Source organism: Schistocerca serialis, chromosome 4, assembly GCF_023864345.2.
Source record: "Schistocerca serialis cubense isolate TAMUIC-IGC-003099 chromosome 4, iqSchSeri2.2, whole genome shotgun sequence".
NCBI classification, from domain to species: domain Eukaryota; kingdom Metazoa; phylum Arthropoda; class Insecta; order Orthoptera; family Acrididae; genus Schistocerca; species Schistocerca serialis.
Genome location: NC_064641.1, coordinates 449,130,735 through 449,157,859, shown reverse-complemented (window position 1 = coordinate 449,157,859; position 27,125 = coordinate 449,130,735). Strand labels below are relative to the sequence as shown.

The following is a 27,125-nucleotide window of genomic DNA, read 5'->3' as shown; positions in this document are numbered from 1 at the left end:
TTTACAACACTCGGTGCGGAAGTCACGGAAGACGTAGAAACTTCAGGATCACCAGTATGGGAACGGGATACGATTATTAGCCAGATGCAATAACTATCCCCATTGAATTCCACATAGAGATATATTTCATAGTTAGTCATAAACGTGTACACAGCTTGAGATACAGAACAGAACTAAAAACTAACACGGAGGCTCAGCAGACAATAAGAGTCCAAAGATGGTGTTAATTGAGGTTGATATGACCTATCGACACCACAGTGTATTGCACAGGACAGAGGTTTGCATGGGCACATGAGGATCACCATTACTTACCTAAATGATAGCGAAAGGTTCCCTGACCTGATGAGTGTACATATTCATCCCCACAAATGGCTTGGTTTGAAAGCATGACAGAGCAGGGTACAAGGTAGCCTGGTATGGTGTCCTCATATGAGGAATGTTGATATAGCATCCACAGCATTCACCATACATGAATTTAAACACCAGATAGCAGATCATGTGGACATGTTTCTTCATCTTGGACACCCAACTGGAATTTTTTATTTTCAGTGAAACATTGTGACATTTAAGTGACTATAAAGGTATATGCCTGAACACAATGATATTAAGTAAACACTGGATGTTGTCATGAGTGATATGTGTGTGTTTCATTGTGCTCCATGGCCTGAGTTGTGACAACTACAGAGCAGTGATGGAACATCTTTCATTTGTGATTTCCTCCATTGTATAAATGGTAGCCTTGGAATCTCAGTATTTATACCAGTTTCCATTGGTTTTCCAACAACTGCTTGGTACTTAATTAAAATAAAAAAAAACACCTTCTTAAATTTTCATACCCATGGAGAAATTCATACCAGCATCCTATCAATTCAGTGAAATGTCAAGTGACACATTGTACACACTAAGAGCAAATTTAATTTTAATTTTATTTGATTTTGATATGTGTTCTGTTGATACATTTGAGAAATACTTTGTTATGATAAGGAAGAAGTAAGTCTTACAGGCTAGAATGACAATGATGTGACAAAAATGTATAATAGAAAAGTGTATATAATTATGTAGTAATAGTTAAACTAGTAGCGCATTTGAAATACCAGGAGCAGTTTTACAATGCTACACCATTATAGACCATAACTTAAATTATTATGCTAATATATATTGTTCAGCTGAATATTAGAATTTGAGTTACTAAGTCAAACAATGGAAACTCCAGACTGGCATAACAACATGGAATATAGGTTGCTACTGATCACATAGAGAAGGTGTTGAGTTACAGACAGGCACAGTGAAAAGGACTGCTAAAATAGTTAAGCTTTCGGGTAAAGCCCTTCTCCCAAAGTAGAAAAAATGCACCAGTTCAGACCTGCACAACTCAAACCCACATGGCCACTGTTTCCAGGCACTGTGGTCCAACTGCTGCAGCATCTGATGTAACCAACAATCTGCTGGTGTGTGTGATGGGGGTAAGGAGGAGGCATGAGATGGGAAGGGGTAGGAATAGTAGGTTAGGGGTGGGGGAAGACCCTGTCCTGCTTTTAAGAGCGTGCAGGGATGTGGTGGGAACAGTATAGGGCTGTAGGTACAGTGTCAAGGAAACAAAGAGGGGAGAGGAAAGAAGTAGAGAAGAGGAAAAGAGTAGTGGGTGCATTGGCAGAATAGAACTGCATGTAGTGCTGGAAACAGAACAGAGAGGGGATAGGTAAGTAAATGACAGGAACTAGTCAAGGTTGAGGCCAGGAGGGTTACAGGAACACAAGATATGTTTTAAGAAGAGTTCTCACCTGCCCACTTCAGAAAATCTGGTGTTGGTAGGAGATGGTGCAGGCTTTGAAGCGGTCATTGAAGTGAAGCAAATTATGTTAGGTGGCATGTTCAGCAACTATGTGGTCCAGCTGTCTCTTGGCTACAGTTCGGTAGTGGCCATTCATGCAGATGGGCAGCTTGTAGGTTGTCACCATACATAGAAAGCAGCAAGATGCTTGTAGCTTAGTTTGGAGACAACATGGCTGCTTACAGAGATGGCCCTACCTTTGATGGGGTAGGAAATGCCTGAGCAGGACTCAAGTAGGTGTTTTAGTGGGAGGATGTATGAGACAGGCCTTCCATTTAGGCCTGTTGCGGGGCTATGATCCATGAGACAAGGGTTTGGGAGTGCCACTCCCACTACCACCTATTCCAGTCCTTTCACAGGTATTCTGACAACATGTACCCTGGCCAATGGATTGGAGAACGTGGTCTACCTGCAGGGCCCACCCGGTCATCAGACCTAATCCTGTAGATTTATATCTATGGTGGCACATAAAAGAAGTCATGTGTGAACAGCCCGTCCCATACATGCAGATGCTGAAACAATGTATTCATGCTGCCTTTGATGGCATTTGGTGATAGTTTGGCACTTTAAAACATGTGCATCAGTCACTATTGCATCATGTTTGTGCATCATAGAAGCCATTGGAGGCCATTACTAACATTTTGTGTAATGGTCATCTCAGCACAACATGTCATGTATTGTATTGTACTGTACAGGCATGATGAATTAATAAATACCCTTTAACATAGACACCATGCATATTTAGCTATATGTCCATATTACCTTTTTGACTACTAACCCTCTCAGGGATTGTTACATACAGTTTGTTCCTATTTAGAAAAATCATTCTGTTAATATGGGAACCAGAAAGGCAATGTACAATGCAAAGCCGACAGATACCAGCGGAGTTCTCTTCCAAAAATCATTTATTCGTCCTCTCTGCCATCTCTGTGTTTCTGGAAATGTCAGAATGTGATAGAAGGAACATAACCAAATTTAATCGAAATATGATCATACAGTGCCAGAGTATGAGTCAGGAACTGCTAAATTTCTGTGTTCAAACACTGTGAAATTGTTCCTTTAAAATTGTAAAATTCAAATAGACAATAGCATATCAACACAAATAATCAATATTGTGTCACTATAATAAGTTTGGACATAAAATTTTCTTGTGCTTCAGGATTTTATACAGATGTGTTTAAGTGAATATGAATTCCCTAACAGTAAAAATCAGTTTTTTGCTGGGTGTAAAGTATAATGGAAAAGCAGATTCAGAATATGTTTCATTAAATAAACCACAGCTCTGAGTCTTATAGAAAAATACAGGTTGCAACTATCTTACTCAGAAGTTTGTCTGTCTCTGTAAGTGGGAGTGGGTAGATATAATCAATACTAGTAATGAGTAATTACTGTATTGGCATGTACTGATGTATGCATAAAAGTCCAGCCTTGATTTGTATTCCCACCTTTGAATAAATTGTTTCATCTCAGACTTATCATGTAAAAACATCTACCATCAAATCATACCATAATGTTCTTATCCACTGCAGCATAGTATGTACATATGACACCAAAAATGTTTCAGAGAACAAATAAGGAAATAAATAAGAAATATGAAAGTTAATGTTCCCCTAAGATTCATATCAATTTGTCTTCCAGGCTTAATCCATAAAAATTGAAATGTAATGCCATTTTAAGTAAACTCAGCTGAATGTAAACACCCAGTTTGTAAGATATTGACTTCTCTGGAGAAAAAGAAAGCCATGTTATGTCCAAACTACCAGAAAAGAAATACCCTACTTGACACAGTCATATGATATGCAGTAATGACTTTAAGTTATGTCCCAACATAAAATTATCTAGAACAAAAATATTAGATGCAAGAGTCTCCATTTTAAAGCAAGTGTTCAGTAATAATACAATATGTTCATTCATTGTGTTACAGTTTTCACAGAATGCTTGCATTAATAATTGTTTTAGGTGAGATATATTGGACAGATACTGCAGAAGATGTAATCCAAAAAGCTACCCTTGATGGAAGACGAATTGAGACCGTTATATATGATGGTCTGGAGACAGCAGATGGCATAGTCATTGACTCAACAGGAAGGAAGGTAAATAGTTAATTTGCAAAGCATTCTGGTAATTCACACAACCATTCTTTTTTTCAGATTATTAAGGCATCCAATTTTTGGGTTATTGTTGATTCTTTTACTTTTGGGGTATTTCAGAATGTGATGTAATGTTCTAAATTTGTCATCCCAAGATGTAATTTAATGCAAGACTGATACTTGTTACTAAAATAAATTGTGCCTGGTTAAGTAAGAGGCATATCTCAAAAAGTAAACAACTGCCTAGAAAAGGTCACAAAAGATATGGATCAAATATTTATTCCACTCATTTTTCTACATAGTTCCCATAACTCTGCTTACAGCATTGATATCATGAAACATGGGTTTTGTAAGTGACTGTTTGAAAAGTTCTGATCGGATAGTTCTCAGTCATCAAGATAGCGGAGATGACAGCATGTGGATGTATAGTGTCACATCAGTTTACAACCTAATTGATTCTGAATTGCATCTTTCAGTTTCAAAAGTGTGGGGAAATCTGGTCATATACTCACTGGAGAACAGAATTATTCAGCAGTGTTTTGTAAGACTGAGGTTTTATTACATGATATACTAATGCAAGAGATATAAACAACAGTACATGAGAACAAGATGGAGCCGACTAATGTCCTACCAAGGAGCTTAGGCTAAAGCTGCAGAGACTATTGATGTTGTAACTGTCGATAGTCGCCATAAATATATGTTAAATGATGGAAATATACAATGCAATAACAATGATGTGAAATGGCGCAGCACACAGACACATTTAAAAGTAGACTATGCTACGAGATGGATTCCTTCTTCAGATGTAGAAAACCAAAAAAAAAAAAAAAACACACACACACACACACACATATGTGTGTATATATATATATATATATATATATATATACATATATATATATATATATATATATATATATATATATATATATATATATATATATATAAAAAACAAAGATGAGGTGACTTACCGAACAAAAGCGCTGGCAGGTCGATAGACACACAAACAAACACAAACACACACACAAAATTCAAGCTTTCGCAACAAACTGTTGCCTCATCAGGAAAGAGGGAAGGAGAGGGGAAGACGAAAGGAAGTGGGTTTTAAGGGAGAGGGTAAGGAGTCATTCCAATCCCGGGAGCGGAAAGACTTACCTTAGGGGGAAAAAAGGACAGGTATACACTCGCACACACGCACATATCCATCCACACATACAGACACAAGCAGACATGTCTGCAGATGTCTGCTTGTGTCTGTATGTGTGGATGGATATGTGCGTGTGTGCGAGTGTATACCTGTCCTTTTTTCCCCCTAAGGTAAGTCTTTCCGCTCCCGGGATTGGAATGACTCCTTACCCTCTCCCTTAAAACCCACTTCCTTTCGTCTTCCCCTCTCCTTCCCTCTTTCCTGATGAGGCAACAGTTTGTTGCGAAAGCTTGAATTTTGTGTGTGTGTTTGTGTTTGTTTGTGTGTCTATCGACCTGCCAGCGCTTTTGTTCGGTAAGTCACCTCATCTTTGTTTTTATATATAATTTTTCCCACGTGGAATGTTTCCTTCCATTATATATATATATATATATATATATATATATATATATATATATATATATATATATATATATATATATATATATATATATATATATATATATATATATATATATATATATATATATATATATATATAAAAAGAAAGATGATGAAACTTACCAAACAAAAGCGCTGGCAGGTCGATAGACACACAAACAAACACAAACATACACACAAAATTCTAACTTTCGCAACCAATGGTTGCCTCGTCAGGAAAGAGGGAAGGAGAAGGAAAGACAAAAAGATATGGGTTTTAAGGGAGAGGGTAAGGAGTCATTCCAATCCCGGGAGCGGAAAGACTTACCTTAGGGGGAAAAAAGGACAGGTATACACTCGCACACACACACATATCCATCCACACATACACAGACACAAGCAGACATTTGTAAAGGCAAAGAGTTTGGGCAGAGATGTCAGTCGGGGCAGATGTACAGAGGCAAAGATGAAGTTGAAAGACAGGTGAGGTATGAGCGGCGGCAAATTGAAATTAGAAATTAGCGGAGATTGAGGCCTGGCGGATAGCGAGAAGAAAGGATATGCTGAAGGGCAAGTTCCCATCTCCGGAGTTCTGACAGGTTGGTGTTAGTGGGAAGTATCCAGATAACCCGGACGGTGTAACACTGTGCCAAGATGTGCTGGCCGTGCACCAAGGCATGTTTAGCCACAGGGTGATCCTCATTACCAACAAACACTGTCTGCCTGTGTCCATTCATGCGAATGGACAGTTTGTTGCTGGTCATTCCCACATAGAACGCTTCACAGTGTAGGCAGGTCAGTTGGTAAATCACGTGGGTGCTTTCACACGTGGCTCTGCCTTTGATCGTGTACACCTTCCGGGTTACAGGACTGGAATAGGTGGTGGTGGGAGGGTGCATGGGACAGGTTTTACACCGGGGGCGGTTACAGGGGTAGGAGCCAGAGGGTAGGGAAGGTGGTTTGGGGATTTCATAGGGATGAACTAAGAGGTTGCGAAGGTTAGGTGGACGGCGGAAAGACACTCTTGGTGGAGTGGGGAGGATTTCATGAAGGATGGATCTCATTTCAGGGCAGGATTTGAGGAAGTCGTATCCCTGCTGGAGAGCCACATTCAGAATCTGATCCAGTCCCGGAAAGTATCCCGTCACAAGTGGGGCACTTTTGGGGTTCTTCTGTGGAAGGTTCCGGGTTTGAGGAGATGAGGATGTGGCTCTGGTTATTTGCTTCTGTACCAGGTCGGGAGGGTAGTTACGGGATGCAAAAGCTGTTTTCAGGTTGTTGGTGTAATGGTTCAAGGATTCCGGACTGGAGCAGATTCGTTTGCCACGAAGACCAAGGCTGTAGGGAAGGGACCGTTTGATGTGGAATGGGTGGCAGCTGTCATAATGGAGGTACTGTTGCTTGTTGGTGGGTTTAATGTGGACGGACGTGTGAAGCTGGCCATTGGACAGGTGGAGGTCAACGTCAAGGAAAGTGGCATGGGATTTGGAGTAGGACCAGGTGAATCTGATGGAACCAAAGGAGTTAAGGTTGGAGAGGAAATTCTGGAGTTCTTCTTCACTGTGAGTCCAGATCACGAAAATGTCATCAATAAATCTGTACCAAACTTCGGGTTGGCAGGCCTGGGTAACCAGGAAGGCTTCCTCTAAGCGACCCATGAATAGGTTGGCATACGAGGGGGCCATCCTGGTACCCATGGCTGTTCCCTTTAATTGTTGGTATGTCTGGCCTTCAAAAGTGAAGAAGTTGTGGGTCAGGATGAAGCTGGCTAAGGTAATGAGGAAAGAGGTTTTAGGTAGGGTGGCAGGTGATCGGCGTGAAAGGAAGTGCTCCATCGCAGCGAGGCCCTGGACATGCGGAATATTTGTGTATAAGGAAGTGGCATCAATGGTTACAAGGATGGTTTCCGGGGGTAACAGACTGGGTAGGGATTCCAGGCGTTTGAGAAAGTGGTTGGTGTCTTTGATGAAGGATGGGAGACTGCATGTAATGGGTTGAAGGTGTTGATCTACGTAGGCAGAGATGCGTTCGGTGGGGGCTTGGTAACCAGCTACAATGGGACGGCCGGGATGATTGGGTTTGTGAATTTTGGGAAGAAGGTAGAAGGTAGGGGTGCGGGGTGTTGGTGGGGTCAGGAGGTTGATGGAGTCGGGTGAAAGGTTTTGTAGGGGGCCTAAGGTTCTGAGGATTCCTTGAAGCTCCGCCTGGACATCAGGAATGGGATTGCCTTGGCAAACTTTGTAAGTAGTGTTGTCTGAAAGCTGACGCAGTCCCTCAGCCACATACTCCCGACGATCAAGTACCACAGTTGTGGAACCCTTGTCCGCCGGAAGAATGACGATGGATCGGTCAGCCTTCAGATCACGGATAGCCTGGGCTTCAGCAGTGGTGATGTTGGGAGTAGGATTAAGGTTTTTTAAGAAGGATTGAGAGGCAAGGCTGGAAGTCAGAAATTCCTGGAAGGTTAGGAGAGGGTGATTTTGAGGAAGAGGAGGTGGGTCCCGCTGTGACGGAGGACGGAACTGTTCCAGGCATGGTTCAATTTGGATAGTGTCTTGGGGAATTGGATCATTAGGAGTAGGATTAGGATCATTTTTCTTCGTGGCAAAGTGATATTTCCAGCAGAGAGTACGGGTGTAGGACAGTAAATCTTTGACGAGGGCTGTTTGGTTAAATCTGGGAGTGGGGCTGAAGGTGAGGCCTTTGGATAGGACAGAGGTTTCGGATTGGGAGAGAGGTTTGGAGGAAAGGTTAACTACTGAATTGGGGTGTTGTGGTTCCAGATTGCGTTGATTGGAATTTTGAGGTTTTGGAGGGAGTGGAGCTGGAAGTGGGAGATTGAGTAGATGGGAGAGACTGGGTTTGTGTGCAATGAGAGGAGGTTGAGGTTTGCTGGAAAGGTTGTGAAGGGTGAGTGAGTTGCCTTTCCGGAGGTGGGAAACCAGGAGATTGGATAGTTTTTTAAGGTGGAGGGTGGCATGCTGTTCTAATTTGCGGTTGGCCTGTAGGAGGATGCTCTGAACAACAGGTGTGGATGTGGGAGAGGAAAGATTGAGGATTTTTATAAAGGATAGATTTCCTGTGCTTGAGGTGAAATCAAACAATGAAAAGTCCAGGTTGTAAAAATCAACAATATTACAAAGAGGATAGATTGCTGTTAACCATACAGATGAGATATTGAGTTGCAGACATGCACAACAAACAACTAAAAGACTGTTACACATTGAGGTTTTGGCCAGAAAGAAAACACACACACACATTCACAAGCACACCTCATGCATACATGGCCACTATCTCCTGCTACTCCAGACAGAATGCTGAGGGGACATCATTTGTAGCCAAACATTACACAGGAAAAGAAGTCATGTAGTTTATCACCTGATATGATTGGTGGTACTGCAAGTGACACCCCACAGTGAGCAAAACTGTAATCTGTGGATACAGAGGGTGTCAACTCAGCATTCTGGTTGGAAAACACAGAGATAGCAGTCATGTGTGCGTGAGGTGTCCTTGCTTGCATGAATGTGTGTGTGTTTCCTTTCTGAAGGAGGCTTTGACGTAAAAACCAATGCCTAACAGTCTTTTTGTTGTACCTGTCTGCAACTCAATGTGTCATCTTTATGGTGAGTAGAAATCTATACTTTTCATAATATTTGAGGCAAGTCTTGCACTGCTGCAAGTCAGCCACAAATTAAATGTGTGTGACGTGTGTGTGCTGGCAACTTATTTCATCATGGCTTTTCTTCTTACCCTCATTTATACAATAAACTGTGGCATAAAGGGAACAAGAACATTTATTATGAGGAATTGATACATTTATGACTTATTTTCTGGCCAGACAACAATGGCCTCAACACTGTCCAGGAATCACAAGGGAAAGTGGATGTGCTGGCCTGACCAATCTGGCATGGCGGCTGTGGCCCAAGTGGGCTGGAAGGCTGCTGGGTGGTCGTACTGGATGGGGTAAGCAGGTGGTCGGGTAGAGGTGTCTCGGAGGCATCCTCAAATAAAAAATAAGGTTTGACTCGATCAATAAATACTGTGCTGCATTTATTATTGAGCAGGATGTCTAAGATCTTGTCAGTCCATGAGAGGATGTGGTGGGGTCTGGTGTAAGACAGCACGAGGTCTGGTTGCACACCATCCCAATGGAGCATCACATGGGAGCTGTCTGTCAATTCCTTGTACACGAAGGACAGACACGTGCCATGGTGTGATGCTGGTTGAGGTTGCAATTGTTTGGTGTGGTCCTTGAGTTGTGCTATAAAATCTGATTGCTGAAACACATCCCCTGACAGAGAACTTGACTTCATAAATTCTCCTGGTAGCCGCAGTGCTCTCTGTAAACAAGCTCCACAGGTGACACATCGAGATCCAGTTTGTTTACTGATCATAAGCCAAACCACACAAGAGGCAAAGCCATGGTCGCTTAACATTATAACACATTAGTGCTGCTTTGAGTGAGCAGTGCCACCTCTCTACCATACCATTGCTCACACGATGATAGCCAGTGGTTGGATGGTCGTAGTCACTGCAGAATTTGCTAATCTGTGCAAAGATTGTGGACTCAAATTAGTGTCCCCCTGTCCATCGTGATGTGAAGTGGGCACCCAATTCACATGGCCCACTGAGATAAGAATGCTGTCACCAGAGTCTCGGTGGAAGTATTTTTTTGGAAATTGCGTCTACCCAGTGTGTGAATCAGTCCATGATTGTCAGCAAGTAATGTTGTCTGTCTGATAGCAACAAAGGTCCCACAACATTCACATGGATGTGGGTGAACCTTCCAGTAGTGTCTGGAAAGTCACCAATGGGTGCATGAACATGCCAGTTGACTTTACTGTGTTGGAAAGCAATGCATGTATGTGTCCATTGTCAGCAATCATTTCAAAGTCCTGGCCAAGTGTACCCCAAGATGACAAGCTTCACAAACTCTCTGACTCTGGCGTGGCAGAGGTTGTGAAGAGCATGAAGGATGTGTTTATGCTAGCTCATTGGTACATAAGAGTGGTTTTCTGCCCATTGAAGTGTCGCAGTGTAGCGGAAAATTGGTGTGTGGTGCATGAACAAGTTCAGGTTGCAGTCCAGTCTGGGTATTGTGCAGCATGTTGCACAGTTCATCATCTGTTTGCTGTCCATCACGTAAGTGAGTAAAATCAATTTTCTCAGTGACTGCGCTAATGCGAAACAAGCAGTCTACTATTACACTGTTGAGGCCGCAGATGTAAATTGGTAGTAAATTATGCAATGTACTCCAGTGATTCAGTTTTCTGGGAGAACAGTTTTACTGTTTTGCCAATATGTGAATGTGAGTGGCTTTTGGTCAGTGAATATAGTGACTGTTCTTGCCTCTAGTTGGGCAAGAAAGTATTTGACTGCTGCTAGATAGCCAACAGTTCACGATCATATTCACTTCATCGCTGTTGCAGTTGCATTAACTTAGGATTAGATTAGATTCAGTTTTCATTCCATAGACCCAAAAAATGAGATGATTCTCATGGGTGCGGAACATGTCAGAAAAGGAAGCTAGAGGTTGCCAGTTCCCATTGACATATTGTTGCAGTGCCACTCTGATTGCTTTCTGACTGGTGTTGACTAAAAGTGCCTGAGGGGCATCCATTTCAGTTGTGCAAGTAGTGCAGCTTCAGTGAGGGTCTTTTGTACCATTTAAAATGCATTTGTCATTGTTGGAGTCCACTGTAACAATGCTTTATCTATTGCATTAGGACCAGCCAGCACAGCTGTGAGTGGTTCCTGCAAAGTAGCAGTGTGCGATGGGTGGAATCTGTAGAAATTAGACATGCCAAGGAACCTGCACAGCTATTTTGCTGTCACTGGATGAGGAATATTTAACACAGCCTTTGCTTTATCGGGGAATGGATGCCACTCTTCCACAGAAACACGATGGTCCAAAAAGTCACTCATGGTCATCTGAATGCCCTTTTTGACATGTTCAGGATGATACCATACATGCTGAAGCACTCAAAGACCTCAGTCAAGTGTCGGCGTTGCAATTCCAGAGTGTCGGGGTAGATGAGAATGTCTTTAAGGTATGCAAAATACTGTGGCATGCCCTGTAGGACAGAATCAATAAACCTTTGCCATGTTTGGGCTGCATTATGGAGGCCAAAGGTCATAAAGAGGCTCTCAGATAGACCAAAAGCTGTGATTATCACTGTCTTTGGCATGTCTTCCTCTGCTACCAGGATCTGTATGTAAGCTTTGGCACAGTCAGTGAAACTAAATACTTGCTTTCCACTCAAAACATGATTATGATCTTTGAGTTGCAGATCCGGGTATCAGTCAGGAATGTTTCAAGCACTCAGGGCATAATAATTGCCACATGATCTCCATTCAACTTTCTTCTTAGGGTCAAGAACCAGCAGGGATGGCCTAGATGGACATGTAAGGCCTTTTGCGAGCATAGCATGAAACTCAGATTTGGTGATAGCATATCTGTCTGGAGCTAAGTGTTTAGCTCTACATGAAACCGAAGGGCCAGCTGTGGTATTGTGAGTGCAAGAAACTGGTCGAGCTGTCTGGCGTACTTGTCTGCCATCATCTGGATGAGTTTGACATCAGAGCTGACCATGTGGCATTGGTAACTAGTCACTGATAACCCGGTGATTGTATCTCGGAGACAGGCATTGGCGACATTGGGCAGCAGGTGATTGTGGGCAAGCAGGTCCGCAGCGATAGTTGGTTCCACGACGTCTATTCCAATGAGTTTCCAGACTATACCGCAGTGTAGCTCCAGATCTAATTCCATGTACTGTGTACTCCAAGTCAGAATGTCTGAATTGTCGGCCATTGATAGCTTGAAGGTGGTGACCAGGCGATATTTGTGTGTCCTGTCCCTTGGCAGAATACTCAGATCGAAGCCGGTGCATGTCAAAAATTTATGGTCCCACTTGCACTCTTTTAAGAACAGGTGGGTAGAGGCACAGGTAGGCATGCCGACTTCTGCTTGCCATTTGGTATTTCTGTACTCACGGGGTAAAATACATATATGGGCTTGATCTCTTAAATGTATGTCATCCATTGGCATGTTATCTTAATGTAGTGTATTGCTTGCAGAGCAGCTCCGTGATCGCCATCAGTAATTGTCCTTAGTACCACATTCAGCAAGCAGCTTGCTCAGTTGTTTGGTCAAGGCTTCAACATAGTTATATAAGCCATCATTCAGTTGTTGCTCCAGTGCCGTTACCTTCCGGGATAGTCTGTCATAACTGGGTCGCACATCTACTGAGGTATTTCCATACATTACCACATTACCGCCAAGTTGAAGTCAGAGGCAGGCATGATAGCATCTTGGATACGGTCAGCTATGGTAGCTGTGTCATCCAAGGGGCATATCTGTCTGTGTCACTATTATGGCTTTGACTTGTACCGGCTGTCTGCTGCTCCACAGGGTATACAACAACATGTCAGAAACTGTATTTGCATCCACTTTCCATCGCAAGTTGCATAATTACTGTGAATGCTTTTTATCGCCAATGTCTTAATTCATAAGTGCTTGGCATACTCTGTCCTCTTGTAAAGCAGAAACATGACATACATGCTGACCTCCGGTGGGGAAGTAATAATGTCTTGGAGTTACACTGCAAATTGGTGTTCCAGTTGGCTCTCTATGAGTGCAAAATCTGTGGAATCCGCATTCACTCCAGAGCATTGGATGTTTGCATCCACTTGTATGAACCATAACGTGGGATTCATCAGCCAGAAGGGCAGAAGTCACATCGTGAGTCTCTAAATGTTACGGGTGTTATCATCCACCACTCTCAGACTGCCAGGAAATATTCTTCATTGCTATTGTAATCGTTTGAGCATGATCATGTTGGGGTCACCATTGAGGCAAGTCTTGCACTGCTGCAAGTTGGCCACAAATTAAAAGCATGTTATGTGTCTGAGCGATAACAGAAAAGAGTGCTGACAACTTATTTCATTTTAGCAATTCTTCTTACTCTCATCTATACAAGAAACAATGATGTAAAGGGAACAAGAACATTTATTGCGGTGATTCGATACATTTATGACTTATCATCAAGCCCCATAACAAGAGAGAAATTGACCACAGTTTAAATAACCGACCTTCACTGTGATGCTCTTTGCACCATGGAATAAGCACAGAGACAATGCTCCGCGGCATGTACACGCAGACCTCTCTGACTGAAACTGGTAAATAGCAGATAGCACCCATTGCATACACACTCTGTACTGGTCGCACATATTGAACAGTGGCAAATCCAAGATGGAATAATGACAGTACTATGAAAAGGATAAATTGCTTCTCACCATATAGAGGAGATGTTGAGTTGCAATTACATGGGGCAGTCTATACAGGCTGTTACTTATGCTGTTTTGAACATCACAAAAAGACTGCACAACAAAAAGACTGCTGTACAATTAAGCTATTGGCTAAGATGACGTTCTTCTAAAGTAGGAAACACTTACACAGAAGCACAACTCACACACACATGACCGCTGTGTCTGGCCACTGGGCCAGAGAAAGTGGTCATGCGTGTGTGAGTTGTGGCAGTGTGAATGTGTGTGTGTTTTCCACTTTAGAAGAAGACCTTTTGGCTGAAAGCTGGCCACTGAGGCCAGGGGCAGTGGTCATTTGTGTGTGAGTTGTGTTAGTATGAACGTATGTGTGTTTCCTACTGTAGATTGAGAGTTAAATGTAGAGCAGTTGTTTCATCATGCCTGTCTGCAATTCAGCATATTCTGTATATGGTGGGTAACAATCTGTGTTTTCATAATATTGGTGTACTTAATGTGACATTGATGTTCAAAACAGCATAAGTAACAGCCTGTATAGACTGCCCCATCTAATTGCAGCCACACTCACAAAGAATTTCATAAATTTTGGGTACTCTTAGGCCAGAGTTATCATTAACTAGTTGCAACATTTCTTTTTTAATTTTTTCAGATGGCAGAAAGACCTGTCTGACACCTTGCCTGTATGGGACTCTACCTATTTTGCTCCTTGTTACACCACAGAATGGAACCCATGCTATGCGTTGGTCCTCCTGGCATGGTTGAACTGGAGTGTGCTTTGGTGTCCTTGACAGAGTTTACATACTGTCATGGACTAAATAACCGTTCTTAAAGAGAGCAGGGGTTGTCTTCCGAGGCTTGGCCTCAATGTCCCATTCCTGCCCTCCTACTGCCAAGGGAAGGAAAGGGGTTAGATAGGATCTAGAGAACTTTATTGGATCAAATTTGTTGGTTTATAAGTATACATCTATATATATAAATATTTCCCATGTATTTATTTAGTTTTATATTACATATGTATATTTAATGGGATCCTACCACCAGAAGCTTCCGAGTCGTCTTCACGTATAATGAATATAAAGGGGACTCCCTCTAAACTGTTTGCTCTGAGGATCAATCGTGTGACATGAATCATTTGTAAGTGTGCCTTCTAGTACTACCCAATGGGCAGGAGGATCCTCTAATAATGTGTCTAAATATTTCAATAGTTGTGTGCGGTACAATGCATGGTGGCGGAATGCCTCATGAGTCATTGCCAGGTGGACCCGCAAGTCCAGAGCATTTTCAGGAGCAGCTTGCAAAATGTAATAAAGCACCATGCCCTTCAGCCAGTTGACGGTGTTCGTTCTTGTAGTGGGAAAGTAAGTGAGATCTGGGTGTAGGAGTTTGTCCGGCGTGACAGGCTCTGGCTGTCGTCGCAACAGGAGTGCCAGCTTACGTAGTGCAAGATCCCACCATCTGCCTGTCACAGCACATCAGGCGGTGCGCATCCGAATTGACGATGGCACAGTGCGGACACAAAGGGTCATCGGTGAGATGGATGGCATGGAGGAGCTGGCATGTGGCTAATTTGCCGTTCACCACCACATACCACAGGGAACAAGCACACGTGGGCAGGTATGGGGTGTGGACGGCTCCCCACACCCTGGACCAATGGAACAAAATAAAAACAATATGGTATATATTGAAAGAGGAGACTGGTAGACCCAGAAAGGAACAGGAGCAAATAGCATTAAGGGTAGATGACACATTAGTAACAGGTGGGCATAGTGTGGCAAATCTATTTAACAAGTACTTTATATCCGTTAATGATAGAATGGGATTGTCAGGATCAGTAAATAATGCCCTTGAATATCTGAAACTAGCCTTTACAAATAGCTTCAGGTACATGAATATGTCACTCACTTCACCAAAAGAAATAACTTCCATAATAAAATCTTTAAAAACAAAGCATTCTAGTGGTTAAGATGAAATATCAAAAAGTTAATTAAGGCACGTTCTTGTGAGTTTAGTACAATTCTAAGTTACTTGTGTAACCAGCCAGTTATAACTGGGACATGTCCTGACTAGCTAAAATATGCAGATATTCAAGAAAGGGGATAAAGAGATGTTGTATAGCTAGAGAAGGCCAAAATGCACACGTTAAACTCAAGCAGGCTGGCATGAGGTATGCTTCATTAGATACATAGCAAAGGATAAATGGCGCCTTGCTAGGTCGCAGCAATTGACTTAGCTGAAGGCTATGCTAACTATCTTCTCTGCAAATAAGCGAGGCTTCGTCAGTGTTGCATCGCTAGCTAAGTCGTCCGTACAACTGGGGCGAGTGCTAGTACGTATCTCGAGACCTGCTGTGTGGTGGCGCTCGGTCTGCGATCACTGACAGTGGCGACACGCGGGTCCGACATGTACTAATGGACCGCGGCCGATTTAAAGCTACCACCTAGCAAGTGTGGTGTCTGGCGGTGACACCACAAGAGATACCATCAAACTACAGACCAATTTCATTTTTGCCAGCATTCTCAAAAATTTTAGAAAAAGTAATGTACAGGCAGCTTCTCAACCATCTGACCACGAATAACATATTGTCAAGAACACAGTTTGGATTTATGAAGGGTTCTGATATCGAGAAGCTTATTTACACCTACAGTGAAAATGTACTTAATTCATTAAGTAACAAATTACAAGCAGCAGGTATTTTCTGTGCTTTGTCAAAGGCATTTGATTATGTAAATCACAACATCCTTTTAAATAAATTAGAATTCTACGGTGTCATCGGCAGTGCTACAAAATGGTTCAAGTCATACCTCGCTAACAGGAAACAAAGGGTGTCAGTGCAAGGGACTATTGAATTAAGTCATCAGTCATCATCAGAGTGGGAAGAAATTACATGTGGTGTCCCACAAGGATCCGTCTTAGGCCCATTGCTTTTTCTTGAGTACATTAATGATCTGTCATCAGTTACACTGCCAGAAGCAGAGTTCGTTTTGTTTGCAGATGACACAAGTATTGCAATAAATAGTATGTCAAGTGTAGTTCTAGAAAGATCTGCTAATGATATTTTCATGGATATTAATATATGGTTTAAAGCCAACTCACTGACATTTAACTTCGAAAAGACTCACTATATGCAATTCAGAACCTGTAAGAAGTTTCCACCCAGCATATGCATAAAGTATGAAGAAGAGCAGATAGAAGAGGTTGACAGTCTTAAATTCCTGGGATTACAACGTGATAATAAATTCAATTGGGAGGGGCACACCACATAACTGCAGAAATGCCTTAAAAAATCTGTATTTGCAATTCGAGTGTTAGCTGATATGTTGTTGTTGTGGTCTTCAGTCCTGAGACTAGTTTGATGCAGCTCTCCATGCTACCCTATCCTGTGCAAGTTTCTTCATCTCCCAGTACCTACTGCAACCTACATCCTTCTGAATCCGCTTAGTGTATTCATCTCTTGGTCTCCCTCTACGATTTTTACCCTCCACACTGCCCTCCAGTGCTAAATTTGTGATCCCTTGATGCCTCAGAACATGTCCTACCAACCGGTCTCTTCTTCTCATCAAGTTGTCTCACAAACTCCTCTTCTCCCCAATTCTCCCAATAGCTTACATAGGTGACATAAAAATGGAAAAGCTTGCATACTTTGCCTACTTTCAATCCATAATGTCATATGGTATAATATTTTGGGGTAACTCTTCAAGTCAAACAAAAGTTTTCAAAATCCAAAGGCGTGTAATACGTATTTTTGTGGAGTAAATTCACGAATGTCCTGTAGAAACCTCTTCAAAGAACTGGGTATACTAACTACTGCCTCTCAGTATATTTACTCCTTAAATGAAATTTGTCCTAAATAATGTATCTCTTTTTCCAACAAACAGCTTAGTTCATACGTACAATACCAGGAACAAAAATGATCTGCACAAGGACTTAAAAGCACTTACTTTAGTTCAAAAAGGGGCCCACTACTCAGGAACACTCATCTTCAATAATTTGCCAACAAACATAAAAAAATTTAGTTACAAATAAAGATCAGTTTAAAAGGAGCCTGAAAGACTTACTAGTGGCCAACTCCTTCTAAACCATTGACAAATTTTTTAATAGAAACAAATGATGTATTGTATATATTCATACTTTTAGTATTGTTATTGTAGCTTAAAAAAAAAAAAAAGATGTGTTCCACGTACACGAGGATCTCGTCAGTAAGGATCTATGGAACAAAAAACTAATCTAATCTAATGTAATCATGGTTGTATGTTCTTGTTCGATGTTGTACGGGGTTGTTATGCCTGATTGATGTGGTAGTAATCTCTCATGCTTGGTGTCCTCGTCGCTGGTAGACTCTTGGTCATGTAACTCTGTTTGACCAGAAAATCACAGATGTGGGCAAGAGATAGAGCAGTGTGTCCCACGGCGACTGGTGGACGAAGATATCGTGGGTGAAAACAATGCCTATTGAGATATAAATCATATTTGTCTTTTTTTGATACAGAGAATGGCTGAATCGTCCATCTGCTTTCTGTCTGATCAGCACATGTAAGAAAGCCAATTTCCTGTCCTTCTCTATCTCTGCTGTAAATCTTATGTGTGAATGTATGTTTTTCATATGGTTATTGTACTCTGCAGTGCCTCACTGCCTTGTGCTGTGATTAAAAATGTATCATCAGTGTATCTGGAGTAGCATGATGGATGGAGAATAGTGATGTTAAACACTTGTTCTAAATTCTCCACGAAAAATTTGACTGTAACTGGTGATAGTGGTAAATCCATGGCTGTTCCATTGGTTATTTCATAATGTGCAAATATATGTGGTCATCTAGGCCTGGGAAAACAACTGTAAAATTTCAAGGGGAGAAATGAACAGCCAATGGTTTTAATGTTTGTTCTGCTGACACTTTCATAAAAATGAGGCCGAGCATGATTTTGCTTGGGCCTGTACTCATGTGATTTACAATCTCTACAAATATTTGAGAGTTTTTAATACGATGCTACAATGGCCAACTGTAGGAGCCAATAACTTATTAAATATTTTGCCAACCTATACTTAGGAGGACAGATAGTGCTGATGATGAGTCTCAGTTTTAAGACTTCTTTATGTATTTTATGCAGACTGTACAAGTTGGGTGGCCCAGATGCTCATAGTATAATCAGTAAATTTGAGGATAACTTTAGCATTCCCCTGCTTAGCCAGTAAGACAACTAACTCTTCATCCTTCTCCAGCAGTTTCAGTTCTTGTTTCTCCACTCTGCTAATACTGAGCTTAAGAGGCTGAAGAAAATAAATTTGTTAATATTGAGTATAGATTTCAGTGTCAGGAAGTCATTTCTGAAAGTATTTGTATGGAGTGTGGCCATGTATGGAAGTGAAATGTGGATGATAAATAGTTTAGACAAGAAGAGAATAGAAGCTTTTGAAATGTGGTGCTAAAGAAGAATGCTGAAGATTAGATGGGTAGATCACATAACTCATGAGGAGGTACTGAATAGAATTGGGGAGAAGAGAAATTTGTGGCACAACTTGACGAGAAGAAGGGATCGGTTGGTAGGACATATTCTGAGGCATCAAGGGATCACCAATTTAATATCGGAGGGCAGTGTGGATGGTTAAAATCGTAGAGAAGACCAAGAGATGAATACACTAAACAGATGTAGGATGTAGATTGCAGTAGGTACTGGAAGATGAAGAAGCTTGCACAGGATAGAGGAGCAGGGAGGGCTGCATCAAACCAGTCTCTGGACTGAAGACCACAACAACACAAGAGGATTTGATGACTTTAAAATCTGGCTGGTAGCCACTCTTACCTCATCTGGCATTACCTCATGAATATGCCACACTGCTTGTTCTAATGCACTACTAGTTCAGTACTTTCTTCAGAATTGAGATGGTGGCTTCATCAAGCTCCTTTTCAGAGAAGTTGATAACCTGGCATTGAACTATAATAGATGCAGCAGTTCCTGACTACAGCCAAGCTCCCTAAGACCAATGTTATATGATTGTAGGAACAGGAACTGAAATTGTAGGGGAAGGATGAGGAATTGACTGCCTTATTGGCCAACAATGGGAATGTAACAGTTGCTCACAGTGTTACCAATTATCATAAGATGGTGTGTGTATTATTGCAGAGTAACACAACTAGGTTCTTAAATGAGGTCCCACATTTGCACTTAAAAGAAAGGCAGGAGAGCTACTAAAGAACTCTGGCACCTCTCTGATGAATTAGTGAAGAATATATGGCCACAAGCACCTAGGCCATGCAGGTTTCATGGTATGCCTATAATACATAAGGAAGGGGTACCACAGAGATCCACAATCAGTGCTATCCATTCTTCTACCTACAGGCTGGCAAAGTATTTAACTAAATTATTGGTACCTGTGCCTATTATTGACACCATATTAAGAGCTCTCAAATGTTTGTAGAGATAGTAAAGTACATGAGGATATGCCCAAGTGAAATCTTGGTCTCCCTTTTCATAAATGTGTCAGTAGAAGAAACATTTAATCTATTGGCTGCTAATTTCTCCCCTGCTATTTTAAAATTGTTTTGATGCACCTTGATGAAAACACATTTGTCTGTACAGTGAGAATTAGTATTAAAGATTGATGGAGCAGCATGGTTTCATCATTATCACTGTCCATAGCTTATTTTTTCATGGTGGATTTAGAAAATCAAACACTGAACAGTTCCTCTCCATCCATCCTACGCCTTTATACACTGCCGCTAATTAATTTCAATACACCCAATAAATGACATCTAGTTCACTGTAGATAAGGTCTAATACTATGGGTACGGGTGGTTAAGTAAAGGAATAGTGCAACAGTTGTACACATGTCATGATTTTTGTTTGTGATCATCGAGATACAATAGTATCCAACAAACAATGTTGTGTACATAAATGTTATGTACCTATCTGATATGTTTGTTTACCTATTGCCGATGGACACTGCATTTGGTGTACCTGTGATGTTCCCTGTAGTGATGTGATGTCTGCAGCAAATGGCAAGCATTGCTACGATACATAACATGTGGTTTCTGCACGTCAGTTCCTTTGTTCCATTGAAGTATGCACATGGCTAGTATGGCTCGTTGAGTGGAGATATCCATAGAAAAATGTGCTGCAATTGTAGCACTTAGCCAAGCAGGTTTATCTATTTACCAAATTGCGAAACAGTGTAGTGTGTCTATGGGGAGGGGTGCAATACACACTTCACCGCCAGAAGACAACATGTAGCAATAATGACATACCATGACCAGAATGACATCGTAAAATAACTAAAAGTAATATAAATAATCAGAATTACCAGTAAGAGAAACAGATTCAAAACAGCACTCCAAATCCATGCAGAATTGGTAGAAATGAACACAATAACAATATCTGATGCAACAGTAACAAGGAGATTGACTGAAGCCAGCTTAAAAGGATGTGTCACAGCAAGAAAACCCATTCTAAGGCTCATAAATAGACAGTAGAGACTTGAATGGGCAATAAAACATTGTAAGACATCAGAAGAGTGGAAGAAAGTGTTATTCACAGATGAATCAAAGTTCGAGATTTTTGGAACCAGAAGGAGAATATTTGTTCAGTGATTTGTAGCGGAAAGGGTAGCTCAGCTGTGTGTTCTACCTACAATTAAAAACGGTGGAGGTTCTATTATGGTTTGGGGATGTTTTGCCGGAGATAGAGTTGGTGACATTGTGAAAATAGAAGGATATATGGATCAGAAGCAGTACCACCACATACTTCAGTATCACGCAATACAAAGTGGATTGTACTTAGCAGGGAAAGGGTTCACGTTACAACAGGATAATGATCCAAAACATCAGTCGGCATACTATATGAACTACATTGCATCAAAGGAAAAACAGAAAGTGCTGAATGATATGGTATGGCCGTCCCAAAGCCCCGATTGTAATCCCATTGAAATGGTCTGGGATGAAGTGGACACATGTATCAGGGAAGTTAATATATCCAGCAAGGAATATCTTTGGAATATTGTTAAGGATGTGTGGAATCATATAGATTCATGATACCTACAAAAACTGATTGACCTCTTGCCTCGAGTTTGTGGGGCAGTCACTAAATCCAAAGGATGATGGTTTGATGAAAGTAAAATATAATGATTGTGGTTGTATTATATTGTGGAAGTTAATATAATTATATTTTGTGAGAAATAATGTTTGATTTATGTTGCACATTTGAAATACCAGGGTGTATTGAAATTAATGAGCAGTAGTGTATATGCTGATGATATATATTTAATCTGGTCACATGGCAGTGAGATGCTGCATCAATTCATTGGCCACATAAATGGTGTACATCCAAACATAAGATTTTTACAGTGATGGAGATAGATAGGCGGTTGGCCTGCGTAGAGATGCTAGTTGAATGGAAAGCAGCTGGACAACTCATCCATTCTGTATATTGAAAACTGGCACTTATGGATCTACAAAGTGTATCTCAACAGGTGTAGTTTCATCCTCCAGCTCAGAAGGGAGCTATACTGATCCCACACCCTGCACCATCCAAAATACACAGAGTCAGTGCTGTTTTGGACAATGATCACTTCAGCTCTGAGGTTAATCATCTGATAGTGGTCTTAAGAAAGAATAGGTGTTCAGTCTGTGACATTATGAGGTGCAGCAATGAGCAAGAAAGATAGAGTAGTAAATAGGCAAGGTATCAGACAGGTCTTATGCCCACCCGGGAATATTAAAGAAGTGGATATAGGGCTTAAGGTGAGGCTGAAACCTCTGTAGAACTGTGGGTTTTGGTGGGAAGGTTAACAACAGTGTTACGGGAATGTTTTGGCTCTGGATTTGATGGAAGATTGGTAGGGAGTTTTGGAGAATGTGGCGAGTTCGAAAGGTCAGCTAGGCAGGGATTAGCTGCTATGAAGGGTGGACAAGGAGGAACACTGTAGGCATGATAGGGGTTGGATAGTGGTGCAGTAGGATGTCAGCAGCTTGGATAATTTATGGAGGTGGTGTCTGGAATGCTCCTCCAGGTGCTAGAGAGCAAGGGACTCAGTTTCAGAGATGTAATGTATGGAGTAGAGATTGCAGAGTAGAAGTACCTTGCAGAGTGAGCAGAGGTGGTTCTGGGATGCCTCTGCCATGTAGAAGGGTTTTTGCAGTAGCAGGTTTATGAGGGCCAGGGATTGGCAGAATCTGAAAAAGTGTAGATCATTGTGAGAGGAGGGATAGGATGTAGAGAAAGGAATATGTACAGTTAGGGCATTCGGGGGGATTCCATTGTTTAGGCAGCATTTGAGAAACAGGATGCAGGACTGGGTTTTAACCAGGGAAAGGGATATTTTTCTAAAACTGGTTCTGAACAATAGAGCAAGGGTTCACTGTGGTAGTAATGGTGCAAAGGAAAAGGGAATGATCCAGAAATGTGCAAAATTTCTGTTGATGGTTGTGAGAGCAACTGGATGCGCGTAAAGACAGATGGGAACACATTCACCACTACAAAGCCACTGATTTTTTTGGAAAGTGGTCAAGTGGAGTCTCTTAGTAAGATGCGGTCAGGCTCCCTGCTGTCCAAAGCTTCTTCTGCCACCTATCCCACACTTCTTCATGCCTGTGATCATCTTGACAATGTCCCAGTGTCTATTACTCCTCACCAATCTCTGAACATCATCCAGGAAGTGAATTTTCATAGGGACCTCATCCTGCAAACTGATGAGGAACTCCAGGCTAATCTGGAGCGATGCGGCGTTAATTTTGTTCGATGTGTGCAGAAGTGTATCAAGGATAAGCGCATCGATACCAATGCCTTAATTCTGGCTTTCAATTGGGATGTCCTCCCAGAAAAGGTCAAGGTTTTGTGCTACAGATGTGACGTGAAGCCGTATGTCCTAACACCCATGAGTTGCTTTCGGTAGCTGTGTTTTGGGCATAGCTCTTCCCACTGTACGGCTGACCCCTCTGTGTGGTGATTGTGGACACTCATTCCGTGAGGGAAACCCCTGTGTTCTGCCACCTGTGTGTGTCAATTGCTGTGACCACCACTCCTGTCGCTCACTGGATTGCCCAGCTTACAAGAGAGAAAAGAAGATCTAAGAGTAACTGCATAACCCGTCTAATGCTAAGGTCGCCAAAAGTATGAGAGAATCCATTCAGAGTCACTATGTTCATCTTTTGCCTCTGTTACATCCTTTCTCCCTCCTACTCTTCCTTACTCCAGCCCCGTCCCCCCTACCCTCCCCCACCCCTGCAGTTCCGATGACCTCCCATCCAGGAGCCGCTCCCCTCTCTGACCAAAGAAGTGCCCCCCTCCTTCAGCATCTGCCGGTGGTCAGGCTCCCCGCTGGGACCCCTCTCTCAGGCGAAAAGCCTCCCACGACCACTCAGCCATGAGACACACTACCCGTGCGCCCCAAGGTTATCCGCTTTCTTTCGGTTCCACGTCTTTCAGATGCCTGTACTCCCTCTGCGCCCTGCTCTCCTCCACCTTTGAAAGAGAAGAAGAAGAAGAAGAACATAAGTCCCAAGACAAGGCCCGCTCAGTGCCCCCAGAGGTGCCATCTCCCGCCCCCCCCCCCCCCCCCCCCCCCACCGCGCAACCTGAGTCTGACAACTTATTTATGGATATCACCCCACCCTTGTCGGTGATGACCACTGACCGAGTGACATGACCTCCTCTTGGCTTCTTTACGTCTAACCTGGGCTCTCGCCATACAATCATCCATTGGAATTGCAACAGATACTATCATCACCTACTGGAAATACAACGTCTTGTCTCCTCCTATTCTGTATTCTGTCTTGCTCTTCAAGAAATGCACTTCCATGATGACCACTCTCTAACATTTCATGGTTATTAGGTGTTCTGTCGGAACTCTTGTGGCCTCAGGATAGCATCTGCACTTCGATTCACTCTGATATCTGAATGACTGGATCCCCCTACATACCAACCTGGACGCAATGGCAGTTAGAGTGCAAACGACTCTGGCAATTACCATTTGCAATGTCTTCCTCCCTCCAGGTAGACCACTTCCTTACATTGAACTGTCTTCCTTAATTCAGCAACTTCACCCACCCCCATTTCTCCTCCTTGTGGACTTCAGTGCCCACCACTCACTGTGGGGGAGTGCCACTTCAACAGGTATGGGTCTCATAATTGACCAACTTGTTTTGGACCTCAATTCGTGTCTCTTCAATGATGGTTCCCCTACCCACTTCAGTGATGCTCACGGTACCCTTCCTGCTATCGATCTCACGATCTCCTCCCCTGCTCTTGTGGCTTCCCTACACTGGTCATCCCATGATGAACTTTGTAACAGTGACCACTTTACAGTGATTCTCTCGTTCCCCTGCTGCCACCAGGCAGACAGGCCCCACGTTGGGAATTCTGCAGGGCCAATTGGCTTTTATATATGTCTGCTGTGCACTTCAATACCTCCCTCTCAAATTCCATGGATGCGGTCATGCAAGGCATCTCTGCCATTATTCTTCATGCTACTGGCAATGCTGTCCCCCTATCCACAGGTCCCCCTTGTCATTGACAGGTACCGTGGTTGACCAAGGATGTAGAAGGAATGCAAGGAACACTATGTTTCCTCCCTTGGGACGTATGCCTCTTGATTGCAGGTTTGGTCCAAGCTCCGTTGCCTTTTGGGCTGCCAGTGACAGTCAACTGTCCAGGGTCTAGACCTCCAAGCTGCTCTGTGCATTGATCCGTTGGTCCTTGTAGAACATCTCGCTACACATTTTGGTAAGGCATTGGCGTCCTCTTCCTATCCTGCTCCTTTTCTCCAGCAGAAATGCCAAGTTGAACAGCCACCCCCCCCCCCCCCCTCCCCCCTCTGTTTCAACCATCATTACACTGAATCCAATAATGAACCCTTCACTGATTGGGAATTCTTGCAGGCTCTTACCTCTTCACCAGACACAGCCCCACACCCGGATTCCATCCACAGCCAGATGATTCAACACTTGAACATTCCCCAGAGGCCACATCTCCTCAGGGTCTTCTACCACATTTGGCTCACATGTGCTTTTCCATCACAATGGTGAGACAGTGTAGTTATGCCAGTCCTTAAGCCGGGAAGAAGCCAATGTGTCTCAACAGCTAGAGTAATAGTAACACCAGTCACCTTAAATGACAATCAAGGCTCTCTGCGAGAAATTTTTGAGATGTTGTGACTGTGAGGTAACGTAATGGAAACAGAGCAATCAAACTGGGATTCGTTTCCGAAACACTCCAGCGGAGTATAACTAACAGTAAACAAATGTATCAGGGAACAGACATTCTCCAAGCATAAAAGCAAGTTGTAACATTACATGTTAAAATTGGTCACCAGCCTAATTAGGCATTCTTGTGGCAAAGCAAAATGATAAAGCAGAAATCAGTGCTAAGGCTAACCTGACCTTCCTTGACACACACACTAAACTCTTTCCTTATAAGAGAGTTATTCGGGAAGAAAGGAACAATCAGTCACGAAATGGAAAATACAGTGAAAATCTGATTAAGCTTTGCACAGATTGCATCATGTCGCTCTTTTCAGTTCTGAGCTCACAGTGAGAACATAAAGATGGCTAGAAATTAGTGTCTCCCACCAAGTATGAGGGCCTGGCGAAAGGTTTCACCTGAAGCTATGCGACCCACATAACATAACTGTCATGCGGTTTGTTCTACACGACAATTCTCGGCTGCACTGGAGGGGCAATGAAGATGCTCCTGCAGCATTTTCAATGGGAACTGTTTGATCACCCACAATACGGCCCGTAATTGGCTACCCCTGAGGTTCATCTCTGCTCAGATGAACCGCTGGCTATGAAGACAATATTTTGACACAGACGATGAGCTGCAGTCCATAGTAGAAAATTGTCAAAAAGCACTGGTGGCTGTCTTCCATAACGAGGGAATTGTAAAGTTGGTACAACGCTATGACAGATGTCTAAGTCTGAGTGCTGACTGTGTAGAGAAGTAGCTGGAAGGTATAGCTAAACGGTGCAAACAAAACAGTTTTGATTTTCATTGTGGTTTCCATTTCGTGATGTATCATTCCTCACTTTCTGAATAGCCCTTGTATCTGTTCACAAAACACAGTAACCTAACCTTGCAGATAAATGTGCTACTAACTAGTAAGTCAGACAAACAAATGGCCAATGATGTGGTAAACAGCAACATATGCCTCTCAACAACACTTACCTTAAATGAACTAGACGCAACAGTTTATAAAACCAATTGCCGACACACATGAAACTAGTAGCAATACTGAATAGCGAAAAGTTTGAAATGATTCTGAATTTAAATCAGGGAGTCTGCTAATGATCATACTCTATAACTTAATTGCTTAGTACAGGCTCTCTATGCGTGTGCATTAACCAGCTTGCATTAGAATAGATAGCACAGG

At 42.4% G+C, this 27,125-nt stretch overlaps 1 protein-coding gene across 1 annotated transcript in view; it reads left to right on the top strand.

The window, feature by feature from the left end:
* The window catches only part of LOC126475086 (low-density lipoprotein receptor-related protein 4), a 633,185-nt gene that overhangs the window by 526,791 nt on the left and 79,269 nt on the right, over positions 1–27,125 (top strand). The window contains exon 22 of the mRNA XM_050102652.1: positions 3,791–3,924. Within this exon, the coding sequence (XP_049958609.1) occupies positions 3,791–3,924 (134 nt within the window). The remainder of the gene's footprint in view (positions 1–3,790; positions 3,925–27,125) is intronic.